General features: G+C 41.4%; 1 protein-coding gene across 2 annotated transcripts in view; it reads right to left on the bottom strand.

The window, feature by feature from the left end:
* Positions 1 to 10,611, bottom strand: part of VASH2 (vasohibin 2) — a 52,969-nt gene extending 42,358 nt beyond the window's left edge. Inside the window, exon 1 of one of the 2 annotated variants that reach the window (XM_007481366.3) lies at positions 10,336 to 10,611. In XM_007481366.3, coding sequence (XP_007481428.2) covers positions 10,336 to 10,611 — 276 coding nt within the window. The remainder of the gene's footprint in view (positions 1 to 10,335) is intronic. The other variant, XM_056815906.1, reaches the window with a different exon arrangement.
* Between the last annotated feature and the right edge of the window lie 5,642 nt (positions 10,612 to 16,253).

The following is a 16,253-nucleotide window of genomic DNA, read 5'->3' as shown; positions in this document are numbered from 1 at the left end:
GGGAATTGGGGATGAGAATCTTCTTCAAGTACAGTTATCCCTTCCACATTGCAACTTTCCCTATCATGACTTCAATATATCATGGGTAACCATAAGAAATTAAATGGAAATTTGGGGGGAGTTTTGCAGAAGCTGACACACCAGGGCCAGCAGACAACACAGAAAATGTTTAGAAAATCAGAAACATATATTTAACCCAAAATTTAGAATAAGGTACTGTAAACACCCTGTAAAAAAATTCAGGCTGTTCTGCTAAGAAGGGAAGACCCAAAAATTTTGCCTAGATTTTCAAGATCACAGGGGCACAATGCCCCCAGCCCCCATGATGTGGAAGGGTATTTGAAGGGCTGCCAGGAGACAAAGGAATTAGGCTTGTTCTGGTCAGTCCCAAAGGTCAGAACTATTGGGTGGAAGTTATGGAGATGAGGATTTCAACTCCATATGAAGAAAAACTTTCTGAAAATAAAAGGTGCCTTGTCTTAGAAAGTACATAAAGGATTTCTTACTTCTGGGAATCTTGAAGTGGAGATGGAATAACCATTCTGTAGAAGAGATTTTGGTTTAGTTGGGAATTAAATTAGATTAATTCTCTGGTCCCTCCAACTATAAGACTGGAGAGAATTTTGATTTTGTGATTTATTCATTTATCCATTCAATAAACATTGTATTAGATTCTGAAGATATAAACTTCTTTGTTTATCTATGACACACCTTACCTTTAAGGAGTGTACAATCTAATTGGGGAACTCTATGCATACTAGTAACTATGATACAAGGGAGAATGAGTTAAGAGTAAAAGCAAAGTGTAAGTAAACATGCTACTAAAAGTTCGAGGGAGGAGCTACACTTTCACTTAGGGGAAGGGGGGGGCATTATGGAGAACATGGTACCCAAGTGATTCTTGAAGTAAAAAAAAAACAAACTAACAATTTTGGATGGAGTAAGTGTCCATTCTAATCAAAGGAACTGAGTAACTATATGAATAAATGAATGAACAAATGAACAAATACATTAAGTATTTACTATTTGTCAAACAGTGCTAAGTGCAGGAGATCCAAAAAGTCAAATAGTTCCTGCTCTCAAGGAACTTACATTCTAATTGGGGGAGACAACACATAGTGGAGGGAGCGTTCAGCTGTGGAGCAAATGGAAGAACCTATTGATCCCAAGGGCTTAACTGCAGGGTGGGTGGCAAGGTCCAAGTGTCCATAAGGGATATGGGTGAGTCAAATGGCAGCATCTGGAGGATGAAAGGGTACAGTGGGAAATGAGGCGGTAAAGGCAAATTGTCCTTCGTCTTCTAGAAAGGATTGTTGTTAAAGCTGGTGATTCCCAGCTCCTCTAATCAGTATGAATAGCCAAATCCAAGCAGCAAGAAGGGTGAGGTTGAGGGGCCTGGCTTACCACTTTTGGAGAAAGAAGAGTGGGTCAGAGCTGGAATAGAGTCAGGAATAGAGTAGGGGTAGTATGACTTAAGGCTAAGGAGGTAAATTGGAATCATATCATGGAGGACTTTGAATGTTAACATTAGGAATTTATATTTTATCTGGAAGGCAATAGGAAACCACTGAAATTATTTAAGAAAAAAGGAGCATAATAACTAAAGTATATTTAAGAGATTTTTTAGGCAATGATATGAAGGATGGATTGGCAGAAAGCTAGAATGGAGACAAGAAGAATAGTTAGAAGGCTACTAAATAGTGACTGTGTTGGTGAAGAAGTAGCACATGTGTCCCAGTGTTCCAGAGAGGCCTGCTCTGTTTCCCCTCTCCACTGCACCTGGGGACAATGTTCCCATGCCCCATCCCTTTGTGCAGCAGCCCAGTGTGTGCACTTCCTTCCTCTGCTCCCTGGGGTAATTCTAGGGGCTCACAGGAACTTGAAGGTGCCGTTTGGGCACACAATCTCTAAAAGGTTCACCAACATTGGCTAGAGGAAAGAGACAAGGTATAACTGTGATTTACTTAATTATTACCAACAAGGCAAGACTCCAGGACAACTCCAAAGGGACTTATGACTTAAAAAGTTATCCACTACCCTAGAAGGAACAGACGGGGTCTGAATTGAAACATACTATTCTTTACTTTATTCCATGAATTTTCTTTAGTGTAAGCAATATGTGTCTTGTTTCATAATATGATGAACAAGAAAATATGTATTTATATGATAATATATGTACAACCTAAATTATATTACAAGCCTTTTAGGGGGGTAGGAGAGAGGGAGAAAATGGATTGCAAAATGTCAGAAAGCACATTTTAAAAATTATATTGGGGAGGGGTCAAATAGGTGGCTCAGTGAATTGAGACTCAGGCTTATAGAGACAGGAGGTTCTGGGTTCTAATTTGACCTCAGGCACTTCCTATTTGTGTGACACTGGACAAATCAGTTAACCCCCATTGCCTAGTCCTTACCCCTCTTCTCTTTTGAAACTAATAAACAGTATTGATTCTAAGACAAAAGGTAAGAGGTTTTTAAAAAATTATATCAATATGTAATCTGGAAAAAATAAAAAGAATAATAAGAAAGTGAAGAACTAGCAAGGTAGACAGAGAAAATTCAGTCAAAGAACTATATCAAAGCAATGTTACAGAAGCCATGGAAAGAAGGGATATCTAGAAGGAGTGGATGGTTCAGTGTCACATGCCACAGAGAGGACAAGGAAGGACAAAGGGAGAAAAGACCTCTGAGAATTCCAAATCTGAGATTCTGTGACTGTGGTCATTTAGAATTTTAAGTAAGAATTTAGGGTGAAATCTTGGGCTTAGAGATATTCCTCTGAGCTTGGGAGAGACTCAGATTAATGTGTAGCCTGAGAAAAACAGGTCAGTGTCTCGCTGATTCATGGGGATATACCCAGTAAAGAACAACCAAACTCCAGACTGCAGCCAAGTCTTGTCCTCCCTGTCCTACACTTGTCAGGCTTCTGCCAAAAAAGCAGGCAGATGTATTTTTCAGTGCCCCCACTTGGTCTTTAATAGAGAGTGTTTTTTTTCTGAGCCAAAAGTATTATTGATTAAACTGCTAGGATTGGAGATGGAGAGAAGGAAGTTAATTTGATCTTAAGTTGTATTAACAGAAATATAGTACTCAGGTCATGATATGTAATAGTCCCAGTGGTCAAACCACATCTTGAGTATTGTATCCAATCTGGGGACTAGATTTTTGGGAAAAAAGCCATTCCTTCAGTGCCTCATATCATTGACATGACCAGGAGACCTTGAAGGCAAAGGACAAACTCTGGCACCTCTACCAAGATGAAAAGGCTGCAAGAATGGGCCCACAAAACTCTTTCTCTCTCCTATAAGGATGTCTAGCTAAATTCAGTGAGGTTATGAATTGTTATCACCATAGCAACTCAGGAAACTATGTACCAACAACAGGGAGGTTGCAACTTATTATTCAAATGTGTCTGTCTCTGTGACCCCATGGACCATAGCTATCCATAGGGTTTTCTTGGCAAGGATACTGGAATGGGCTGCCATTTCCTTCTCCAGTGGATCCAGTAGGTCCTTTTATCAGGAAACCAGAGGTTAAGTGATTTGTCCAGGATCTCACAGCTAGGAAGATTCTGAGGTCAGATTTGAACTCAGGTCTTCCTGACTCCAGACCCAGTGCTCTCTCTTCTGAGGCATCTTCTGCCTCCTGGTAAGTGGAGTAAGTACATACAACAAATTAATCATAGAATTTTTAAAGAACTGAAAAATATTAAAAAGTTGATCATCCAGAGAAAGGGAGTAAGATGATGAGGCATCTGGAAATCTCATCACATAAGAGGCATGGAGAAACCAGGAACATTCAAAAGGAGACTGGAATATAAACTAGAATATTTAAGAACTGGAAAGAACTCTAGAAATCATCTAGTCAAATCTTTACATTTTACAGATGAGGCCTAAAGAGCTTAAGTGACTTGCCCAAGGTTATAGTTAAAAATAGCTGACATTTCTGTAGCTCTTTACATACATTATCTCCTTTGATCCTCAAAATAACTCTGTAAGGTACAGTAGTACAAATATTATTATCCTCATTTTTATATTAGAGGAAGCTAAGAATTGGATAAGCTAAGCAACACAGCTAGACCTAGAGCTAGCAAATGGCAAAGCTGGTCTAGCTTTAAGCAGGCTTAGCTTTCAGCCCCATGAGATTTTTGTTGTCGATCAGTGGTGTCAAACTTAAATAGAAAAGAGGGCCACTAAACCCTTCATGAGATCTTTCTGTGCTGTATAATGACTTGGAAAACCATACATATTTATAGATTTAATTTTTGTTACTATATCAGCACATTAAAATCTGATAGAAATTATGTTTTAATCTAGTTCAGGAAGCACTCAGGAGTATTGTAGGATGTGCATTTGATATCCCTGCATCTGAGGGAATATTAGAAACCAGGGAAGGCCTCAGATATTTACTAGCTGTGTGACCCTGGAGAAGTCACTTAACACTGTTCATTTCATCTATAAAATAATCTGGAGAAGGAAATGGCACACCACTTCAGTATCTCTCCCAAAACAAAACCCACAAACTTCAAATGGGAGGCATAAAGAATAGGACATGACTGAAAAGTGACTGAACAACATACTGGGTGGGGGGATTAGTGTATTTAAAATCAGAGAATCTCCAATTCTGTTATTCATCACCCGTGAAAGATCTCCTGCAAGTCACAACTTCTTTAATTCCTCCCCTGTCAAGGAAATGGGTGAGACTTAAATCCTTTGAGCTCTAAACCATGGTCCTAACTCTTAGCTTGCTACTTTCCCCCCACTTATTACACTAAGCAAAAACGTCTTCAAATATCTGTAGGGCCATTACATAGAAGAGGCAATAGAATTTGCCTATGATGCTCTAAAACAGATGTGTCAGACACACAGCCTACAGGCTATCTACAACGATCCCCCTGAATGTGGCCAGAACCTAATCTGCAACTGGAAAATATTTAACAAAGAAAATGAAGATATAACAGAACACAGATAATGGTAATATGTGGTTTTCTAAGTCAATATGTGGCACTCAAAACAGTTTGGTGATCCCTTTCTATTTGAATTTGACACCTAGACACTATTTGTGTTTACACCTTCTCTAGAAGGAAAAAATATAATCATAAAATGTTGAATCTCATAACTGGAAGGGGGCAATAGAGATCATCTGATGCTCAGTTATTCAATTAAATCATCTACTTTGTGCCAACCACTGTACTAGGTACAAGGCATAAAAAGTCATAAGTGAAACAAAGAAGCTTACATTCTATTGAGAGAGAGACTACATGAACACATGTAACTAGTTGCAAAATATATGAAAAGTAAATACAAGGTCAATTGTTGCAAGACAGGAAAGAAACATTTGCTAAGCACCTACTGTGTGTCAGGCCCTGTTTTCATGGATTTAAAAATATCTTATTTGATTCTCACAATAACCTTGAAAGGTTGGTGCTATTATTATTCTCATTTTATAGTTGAGGCAAATGGAGGTTAAGTGACTTGTCCAGGATCATACAACTAGTTAAGTGTTTGAGGTCAGCAGTAGGAGAGGGGAGGGAGGGAGGCACTAGCATCTTGGGGAATCAGGAGAGGGTCTGATGTAAGTGGTGTCATCTGAACTGAACTTTGAACAAAATTAAGGATATTAAAAAGCAGGAGTTAGTGGGGCACATGGGGGGCAGTTGGTTCAAATGTATGAAAATAAAAAATTGAATGTTGCACACAGGGAATGGTAAATATGCCAATACAGCTGTGCCAAAGAGTACTTGAAAGAGAGTGATGCTCAATACATAAGACTGGAAGGGTAGTCTGGCACCATTCTGTGAAGGGATTTAAATACTAGACTGAAAAGTTTGTTTTATCATAGTGGCAAGAATTTGAAGAATCAAGAGAAGTGACATTGTTGGCCTGTGACTTAGGAAGGTTATTCTGGCAGCTGGATTGGAGAGAAAGATATGGAAACCCGGGAGACCAATTGCGAGGTTGTGGTAACAACCAGACAAGAGGTAAAAGAAGGGCAAGGACTGGGTTAGTAGAGAGCATGACAACAGATGGGAGAGATGCTATAGTGATGACCCTATGGCACATGTGCCAAAAAGGACAAGAAGAACCCTCTCTGTAGGCATACTTGCATTCACCTGCCAGAGTTTGTTACTAAAAATCCAGGGGGACACAGAGCAGAGCTGTTCCCCTTCCCTCCTCCATGTGCCTGAGAACATTCCTCACTTTACCTGCCCCTCTGCCCAGCAGCCCAATGGGAGTTTTTCCTTCCTCCCTTGTCTGGGGTAAAGAGGGACAATGGGGCAAGGCTGAGGGGGTATAGCACTCCATGGGGGGGGTTGGGAGTGGCATTCACTCTGGGGGGTGGGGTAGGGTCAAGGCCCAGCATTCAACTCTAAAATCACTGCTATAGAGGGAAAATTGTCAAAACTGAGAAACTGCCTGAGGATGGAAGGAAAGGAAAGAGTCAAGGATAATCCTAAGGCTGTCAGGCTGTCAAGCAACTGGAAAGATGATGGAGCTTTCAGCAGAAAAAAAGAAAGCTTGGAGGAGAGAAAGTAACCCATTGTATTTCAGACATGTTGAGCTTGAGAGTCTAATGGTGTATCCAAGTAGAACTATCCAGCAGACAGTTCCTGCTAGAGAAATGGAGCTCAGGAGAAAGATTACAGTGGATTATACAGATGTAGGAATCATCAATATAAAGATAATTGAACTGATAGGAGCAACTGAATAAAAGAGGACTTGGGATAAAACCATGGGTACAAATATCTTTTAGGGGAGAGTAGCTGAATAATGACTCAAATAAGGAAATTGAAGAGGAGCAGTCAAACATGAAGGAGAATCAGGAGAAAGGTGTCAGTCAGTCAATAAGCATTTTGTAAGCACCTGCTATGTATTAGGCATCACTGGGGACACAAAGAAAGCTAAAAGATGGTCCCTGTCTTAAAGGAGCTTATTATACTCTAGTATTGGAGACAACTTGTAAATAGCTATAAATAAACAAGATATAGACAGGATAAAATGGGAGTAGTCTCAGAGGGAAGACACTGAGATTAAGGAGGACTGGGAAACACTTTTTGTAGAAGGTAGGATTTTAGATGGTACTTGAAGGAAGCTGGGAGACAGAGATAAGAGTAGAGAGAATACCAGGCATGGGAGATGGTCAACAAAAATTCAGAAAGTTGGAAGATGGAGTTTCTTGGGTGGCCAGTGTCATTGAATTGCAGAGTAAAGTGTATGAAGACTATTAGAATAGGAGGCAGATAGGGGACAGATAGGTAGGTCTATCACCGGGCTCACAAATGGGAAGTCTTGGGTTCAAATCTGAACTCTGATGCTTCCTAGCTGTAAGACTGGGCAAGTCACTTAACCCCCATTGTCTAGCCCTTACTGCTCTTCGGTCTAGAAAACAATACTTTGTATTGATTCTAAGGCAGAAGATGAGGGCTTTTATTAAAAAAAGAAAAGACAGGAGGAACCCAGGTTATGAAGGCCTTTAAAAACCAAATAAAGAATTTTCTGTTTGATCCTTGAGGTGATAGTGAGCTGTTGAAGTTTAGTGAATAGGGGAGTAATATGCCAGTACATGCTTTTTTTTTTTTTTTAAACCCTTACCTTCCATCTTGGAGTCAATACTGTGCATTGGCTCCAAGGCAGAAGAGTGGTAAGGGCTAGGCAATGGGGGTTAAGCGACTTGCCCAGGGTCACACAGCTAGGAAGTGTCTGAGGCCAGATTTGAACCTAGGACCTCCCATCTCTAGGCCTGACTCTCAATCTACTAAGCTACCCAGCTTCCCCCCAGGACATGCATTTTAAAAGATAAATTTGACAGCTGAGTGGTAGATGGACTAGAGATTAGTGGAACCAATGAATGGAATTTCCATAGAACCATATTTTGTGATACATATATATGCCAAATATAAAGCAAATACAAAATATATGCAAAGTAAATGTAAGATATGAGTTTTCCAACAGTTAACTTTGCCTAAGGCATAAGAAGTTCTATTCTATTGCCTTCAGGGAGAATACAAGATCCTTAGCCCAACATTTAAGGAAACTCCAATTTACCTTTCCAGGCTCATTTAATATTAGTCCCCCTTCCTCTTTATGTGCTTTGTATTCTTGCCATCCTGAACTACTAAGCTGCTCCCTGTCCTCTAAAAGACATTCTTCCTACCTGGAATGCTTTGTTTTCTCATTCACTTCTTTTAGAAACCTCCATGATCCAATTCAGGTGCCACCTTTTTCGGGTAGCCACTTCAAATGGCCACAACTCAAAGTATTCTTTCCCCTTTTCTAATGTTCCTAGAGCATTTGCCTAGAATGCATTCCTTTTTAAATCTTTGTGTTGTACTCATCTAGTCATATTTCATTTTCCCTACAGTAGAATGTCAGGCCCTTGAGGGCAGAAAGTGTCCATTTTTATCTTTATCCCCCCAGCACCTAATGGAATCCCATAGGCTTTGAAGAATTAAAGTTATGAGTTGTACAAAGAATAATGGAGAAGAATATGGTAGGCATGAGTTGGCTGTAGCATTTTACTAAAGAAGTAGTTGCACAGGAGAAACAGTAAAAATGATAATTGAGAGGTATATTACCAAAAAGGGAGAGTTGAATGGGTCAAGTGGAGAGAGTGAATTCACGTCAAGCAATGTTCTACTGGTGTCCATCCAACGAAGAATATCTAGGGGAAGGCTCCCAGCATATAGGATGGACCTTCCAGTTGGAGGATTATGGGACAACATATTTAAGAGTTCTTAGGATCACAAGGCATGGATGGATTTCAACCTCAACTGTTGGAAGGAATATTCACATCGATAAGATCATAAATCCATCAAAATATTGGGGTATCAAAGGGGGTTCACCTTAGATACCATATAGGCCAGTCCTCTCATTTCATAGATGAAGAAACTGCAGACAAGGAGAGGTTGTGATTAGGGAAAGGTTACATGGTCATTAAGTAGCAGAACTGGAATTTGATCCTAGGTCTTCAGTGCCCAGCACAAACAAGACACTCAAATTGAACCTAGGTGACCGTCAGAATTATAAAACATCAACAAACAAGTCTGTCTTTGAAGTAGTGTGCTCTCTTATCACCTGAAGATATTCAGCCTGTCTATGAATATTGGACTGCACTGCCAAGATTCTAAAATTCTATCCAAAGGTTCTGTGATTCCATAACATGATGTAAAGAATTTACAGAAGCCTGGGATAAAGCTCTAGATTTGCGCTGCTGCTGCTGCTGCTGGTGTTCTTCCTAGAAGGTTGAGGGCACAGCAAAGAAACACCATCAATCATACCTTAAACACTTGGGCTCCACAGGAGGTAATCAAAGAGCAGTCACAGTGCAGCCATTTGCTCCCTATCACCTAAGCCAGTGCCAACATTTTTCCTACAAATGGTTTAATATTACTAGGGCATCACTCTCATGTCTGTCCTCTGACATATTCATTCAGTTAGTTACCTGCCAACTAATCTCTTTGTCATTTGAATTTGCCTAGTTATTCAAATGTTGTTTCTCCCTCCCCATCCCCACTCCTACCCCACTAGCAAGTGAACTCCTTGAGAGAAGGGGCTATTTTTACCCTTTTCTGTATCCCCAGAACTGAGCACAGTGCATGACATATAGGCTTGTTGGTTGCTTAATCGCCAGGCTTTAGAGCAGTTTACCCACTTCACTGTCCCCTCTATCCAGTAAGAATACATCCTGGTACTTAATTGAAAAGTCCTTTTATCTACAGCCCAAACCCCAATTAACAGGCAACAATTTCATCCCAGATTACCCAGAGGAGCTAGGAAGATGAGAACCGTTCTTTTTTCATTTCGAGGGTGAATGCTACTGTCATGCAAAATTGGCACTGAGCATGGAAATGATTCACGCTGGGGAAGCCTGACTGAGTGACTACAAATTCATTCATCTTCTACTAAATCACTTGCAAGAGGGAGGAAAGAAGGACGAATAGCTGGAGGGCTGGCTCCCCTTGCGGGGAGGGGGCGCTACGCATAACTGGCTTAGGCGTTAGAAGTGGTGTCCATATCTTGCCTGCTCACGTTCCAGGGTTAGAGCGAGGGAATGGAGGTGGGAAGTTAAGGTACTTCCCTAAGGAATACAGAACCCCTTGCTCAAGGCTCAAGCATAGTCTTTCCTGAAATGAAATCCCTGGATTGAAAGCTTTTTTTCTTCCCGGCCCTTTCCCAATTTCTAAAGCTCCCATGATGCCCATCCCAGTGAGTAAAAGGGGGCGGGGAGGGAGGGGAAGGAAGGAAGAAGGAAAATCACCTCGAGGTTCCAGACTGAGCCGATCAGTTAGGGAGAGCGAGGCTAAAGGGAGAAGGTATGGTGAGCAAGGTTACTTACTTTTGCCAAGAAGGCAGCATTCCTGATGGCCCCCACCATTTCTCCTCCCTTGGGGTGTACCTTTGCCACGTGCATCCACATCCGTTCCCAGGTGTGGCTGTCAATGGGGAAGCCGCTCTTGTTGACGTGGAACAGTACCCCTCCTTCTTTGTCTTCCTCCTCCGACCCCCCATTGTTGGTGAGGCACAATGATCTTGCATGGGAGCTCCTGGACCGCGTTCCTTTGCCACCCTTGGGGTTGGGGCAGTGGTGAGCGCTGGTTGTGGAGCCGGTCATGGTGGGGTGGGAGGAAGGTTGTAGGGAGCGTGGGAGAAAAGGGAGTGAGTGAGCACCCTCGGGGTATGGTCACCGAGATCAGTGCCCCATAAATAAGGAAGCTTTCTCCATTGCACTCTTGGCTGCCGCAGGAAATCAGCAAAGAGGAGACTATTATTAACAGAGAGATGGCAGTTGGACGTCTTCTCTTAGGGACTGTGCCTAAAATCAGCAGAGACAGAAGGGACATATCCGTTAAGAGGAGAACCAGGAGAAGGGTAGTCTTGTTTCCTCAAGGGGGCGGGGGCTGTACAACGCTCCATGTCCTTACACTGGATCCAAGCATCCTTGCATTTTCGTAAAGCTGACAGGGGAAGGGGGCTTGAATACAACCTCCCCTACATCACCGAGAAGGATCTCTCCACAATTGACACAATGCACCGCGCCCCCTTTCCCCACCCTCCCATCCCCCCACAGGTGGACAGACAGTCCGGGACAGGGACGAAGGGAGATGGAAAAAATCAAGAAAAATAAAGGCAGTCCGCAGAAAGTGAAAAAGGGACATCCCGGGAGTCCAGGTGCACGGCTTCAAACCCCACTGCGTGCCCAGATGCTGCCAACCGCGAAGCCAAGGCAATATGCACGTGAGCGCCCCGAACAGCAGCGCTGAGGCGCGGTAGCCTCGGGCATCCCTCTTTCTATCGAGGACCCCTCCCCAGCCCTGCAGGTGAGATGAGCAGCCAGTCTCCTATGGAAGCACCGAATCCCTCCCCGCCCCACCCCCTTACCTCCCAATTCCAATGCAGGAGACTCGGAGGAACTGACCAAGTGGAGGGGAGACTGAGCACGCTCCGACCTCTTCAAGCTTACCTCTGGGCAGTGGGATTCATTGCAGCAGAACCTCTCCAGGCGGTTGGGACTGTTGCTGCAGCAGCTGCTGCTGCGGCGGTCGCTTTATTCCATGTTCCATTATCGAATGTTATTTTGTGACATATAACCATGTCACTCGGCCGCCGCCGATGTTCCGAATGTGCCCATTGGCTCGCGCAACAAAGAGGGGCGGAACCCCGGGTCCACAGCTCTACAACCGGACGCTTCAGGATGTTCGGATTGGCTCAGGAACATCCCGAGAGGGAGGTGGGGGGGAAGGAGAGCCGGGCCTCCACGCGAAATTGGATCGCTTTCGTGCGGTGGACATCCAGCTCCTAGCTCGCGTGGATGGAAGGCGGGATCTTGCAGCTAATGAAGTTACGGCTGAGTTCCCCCAGGGGGCTGCAATGACAAGTCCATAGGAGGGATGAAAAAGCTGCACGCGAGAAAATCTGCATCCCGGGCTCGGAGAGGGTGGCGGAGGGATTGGTAATATTGCTGTTTGTAAGAGACCCTGTCCCCACTGGGGAGGAAGGTTCAGAGAGGTGACGTTTGTAAACAAGATCATTGTTATAATTTTTATATGCTATGTTCAAATACCTAAAACCAGTCAAGAAATCTAAGAGACCATTCTGGGTTAAAGCCCTTTAAATCCAAGGTTACAGGCCCGCATTCAATCCTGGAAAATCAGGAAAAAGAATGATCAGGCAGCCTAAAGGGTCCCTGGCGCTTCTGGCAGGACCTGGCTGCCTCTGCCCCAAGGAAGACTGCGGAGTCTTTTACATGAAGTTCTGGATCCTTAATACAAAGAATGCCCTTTTATTTTAATTTTTTTTTAAGAGTGGAATCAGCCCTCTGCCCTTACCCAAGTCAAATGGGATACCTTTCTGTTGCCTGCACAGCCTTCAGGGCTGGTGCCAAAGAAATATTGGGAAATGTGCCTAATAGAGTAGATTCTCAACAAATAGGAGTTGAATGTTGTGATTACTACAAACAAAGCAGTTCGGCTGAGTAGATTAAGTGTTGGAGCTGGAGTCAGGAACATCTGGGCTTTGACATTTTGCATCTGGCACACACTTTTAACCATGTGACCATGGGCAAGTCACTTAACTGAGCCTCAGGAAACTTCCTGAAGTTTCTCTACCGAATTAATAGATTGCAATCTGATTTGATAGAAGGTACAGAGCTCCCAATTACATGGGTACAAATCCTTGCAGGTAAACATAGTCTTGATAAGACTGGATTCCACTCTCGTGAATCTTACAATTTACTTCAGTATATAATTTGTCTGTTGAGCTTGTTGAGGGCAGCTAAATGCCTACTTAACATCTCTCTATCTTGTGTAGTACCGACTCTCACCCTCAACATAGCTTAAGGACGTGGCTTCTATTTTTTTTTTTTTTTGGCTCAGCAGCCATTATTAGCCTCATTTTGGTCTAGGCATTAACACTCTTAACACACTCCTTGGCGGGCTCCTCTGTATTCATCCTTTCTGGATATTTATATGCCACCTGTACTCTTGCCATCATCCCTATTTCCCTTCCCCTACACTCAAGACTTTGCTCCTGGGAACCTGGACTCCAATAGGTGAGTTTGCCTTATCTGGCCCACAACTGATTGACTAGACCACTTCCTGGCTCCCTTCTAGCTCCTTTTCAAGTCTTATCTTCTTCCATTAGAACATAAGCTTCTTGAGAGCAAGGAACTGTCTTGCTTACTTATATTTGCATTCCTTGTACTTAACACAGTGCCTGGCACAAACTAAGTGCTTAATACATGCTATTTAATTCACTAATTCATTTATTTGTCCACAGTTACTTGCCTTTATTTCCAACTCCTAGCTTATTAATGAATTTCCTATGTACCCACTTTAGTCTTTTTTGAGAACTTTCTAGCTCTCTTGAGTTGACCTCCTCTGAAGAAGATTAGACTTCTACTTAGGATTCTACTTGTTCTTTGAAACTTCTGAATCTCATCTCACAGAAACTAGGCTATATAGCAGTTTTTCTCTTTTCTATTGCAAACTTTATGATGAAATAGTCATTTCTTTGTCCCTTCTTTCCCCCAGGGTCCCATCATTTTTTATTAACTTTTATTTTTTATGAGAAACAGGGGTCCAAAGTGAAATTTCCTTTGCTTGTTTCTTCTACCTTTGAAAGAGAAAATTATAATTAAAGCAAACCTCACATTTACTAGTCTTGTTGACGGGGGAGGGAGAGAGACAGAGAGAGATAGACAAAGAGAGACAAAGAGAGACATAGAGAGAGAGACAGGGACAGAGAGAGAGAAGGGAGGGGAGAGAGAAGGGAGGGGAGAGAGAGAGAGAGAGAGAGAGAGAGAGAGAGAGAGAGAGAGAGAGAGAGAGAGAGAGAGAGAGAGAGAGAGAGAGAGAGAGAGAGAGCACCAATGGAGTCCCTGTCACTACAATATCAAAACACGCAATACACCAAAGAAGTCTTTCTATGCCAAGATTTTGTTCCTTATGCTAGAATTTCCCTTTCCATTCTCTGCCTTTATGTATGTATTTTTTATCTTTTATATCCAAACTCAAATGTCCCCTTCTCCATGCTAAAGCTTTCCCTGATTCTCTCGGTTCCTGGTGTCTTTTCTCATTGGACCTCATTGGAACTTTCTTAGTGTAATCATCATTGACCATGGAATATTAAAATTATCTGTGTCTCATCCTCCTACTAAACTGTAGGTTCCATGGAATCATGTATGATCTAAACTATATTTCTCCCCAGTGCCTAACAAAATGTTTCACATCCAGTAGTAGTAAGGCAAATGGGGTTAGGTGACTTGCTCAGGGTCACACAGCTAGGAAGTATCAGATTTGAACCTAGTCCTCTTGACTCCAGGCCTGGAGCTCTATCTACTTTGTCACCTAGTTGCCCTGCAATAATTATTTTTAATAAATATTTAAGGAAGGAAAGAGGGAAAGAAATGAGGAAAGAGGAATGAAAGGCTGAAGAAAGAGGAGGAAAGAAAGGAGGAAGAAAGAAAAAAAGAAGGAATGGATAGAAGGGAGGGAGGGAAGAAGGGAAAGAAGAAAGAAGAAAAGCAAGGAAGGGAGAGAGAAAGAAGGGAAGTCCATTTGTGTCATTATTTGCAAGACTTCTTCAGGGGGGAAAAAGTTATAGACTCTTTGTGTTCCTCTATGGTAAGGAGGATCTGGAGAACCTGTGGCTCAATTGTAATCACAGATAACCCCTAAATCTCATTTTAGCTAAAAAGTTTTCATTTCCATCTCCCTATTTTTAATTTACAAGAGAAAGTGTACATTCTGAACTTCATATTTTCCTATCTTTCCCGTTGAAAAATAAGAGATGTGCCACCAACACTTAACCTCAGTGTGCCTCTGGCAAAGCTTATTATTCCATTTATCCCTTAACGTTTTCTTCCTTCTGTTATTTCTGTCTGGAGCACCAGTGTTCACCCATATTTCCACATATGAAAACTTGCTATTTTGACTTGTCCCTCTTTTGTCATCTCTTGTATCTATTTAGCAAATCAAAGAATCATTAAGCATTTAAGTGTTCTAGTACCAGACACTGTGCTGAATTCTATGGCTTCTATCTCTGCAATATCTGTTTCCTCTTCTATCCCCACTACTACCACCCTAAACAAAATATTAATTACCATTGGATTTGGCAACTAAAATAACCTCTTTAAAACTTAAAAAATTTTCCTTATTACATGTAAAAACAATTTTTAACATTTAAGTTTTTTAAAATAGCCCTTTATGACAAAAATTGCTAGGAAAACTAGAAATCACTATGGCAGAAACCAGGGTTAGACCAACATTTCATACCATATGCCAAGAAAAAACCAAAATGAATTCTTGTTCTTGAAATAAAGGGTGACACCATAAACAAAATTAGAACATAGAATAGTTTACATGTCAGACCTATGAATAAGAGAAAAATTTATTACTAAACAAGAAATAGAGAACATCATGAGAATTGAAATGGGTAATTTTGATTACATTAAATTAAAAGGTTTTTGTACAAACAGAACCAATGCAACCAAGATTAGAAGGGAAACAAGAAACTGAAGAAAAAAATTTACAGAAAGTGTTATCTGACAAAGACCTCATGTCCCAAATATACAGAGAACAGACTCAAATTTACAAGAATTCCCCAATTAATAAATGGTATAAGAATAAGAATAGATGATTCTCAGATGAAGAAATTAAAACTATAGTCCAATGAAAAATGGTCCAAATCACTATTAATTAGATAAATACAAATTAAAACCAAATTAAAACAACCTATCATATTGGCTAATATGACTAAAAATAATAATGATAAATATTGGTGGGAATGTGGAAAAATTGGAACACTAATGCATTATTGGTGGAACTGTGAACTGATACAACCATTTTGGAGAGCAATATGGAACCACACTCAAAGAACAATAAAACTATCCAAATTCTTTGAGCCAGGTATACCACTGCTAGATCTGTATCCCAAAGAGATCAAAGATAGGGGAAAAGAACCTACTTATGCAAAAATATTTTTAGCAGCTCTTTTTGTAGTAGCAAAGAATTAGAAACATATGCCTATCAACTGAGGAATGACTGAACAAGTTATGGTATATGGTTGTAATGGGATACTATTGTGCCATGAGAAATGACAAACAGAATGATTTTAGAAAAACCTGGAAAGACATGAACTAATGCAAAGTGAAGTGAACAGAACTGGGCAAATACAATATAAAGCGAAATAAATGATCACTTATTAGCAATGCAAGGTTCCAGGATAACTCCGAGGGACTTATGATGAAAATTGCTA

This window comes from Monodelphis domestica, chromosome 2 (assembly GCF_027887165.1).
Source record: "Monodelphis domestica isolate mMonDom1 chromosome 2, mMonDom1.pri, whole genome shotgun sequence".
NCBI lineage: Eukaryota > Metazoa > Chordata > Mammalia > Didelphimorphia > Didelphidae > Monodelphis > Monodelphis domestica.
The sequence above is the reverse complement of the archived record's forward strand: the minus strand, read 5'-3'. Positions and strand labels throughout refer to the sequence as shown.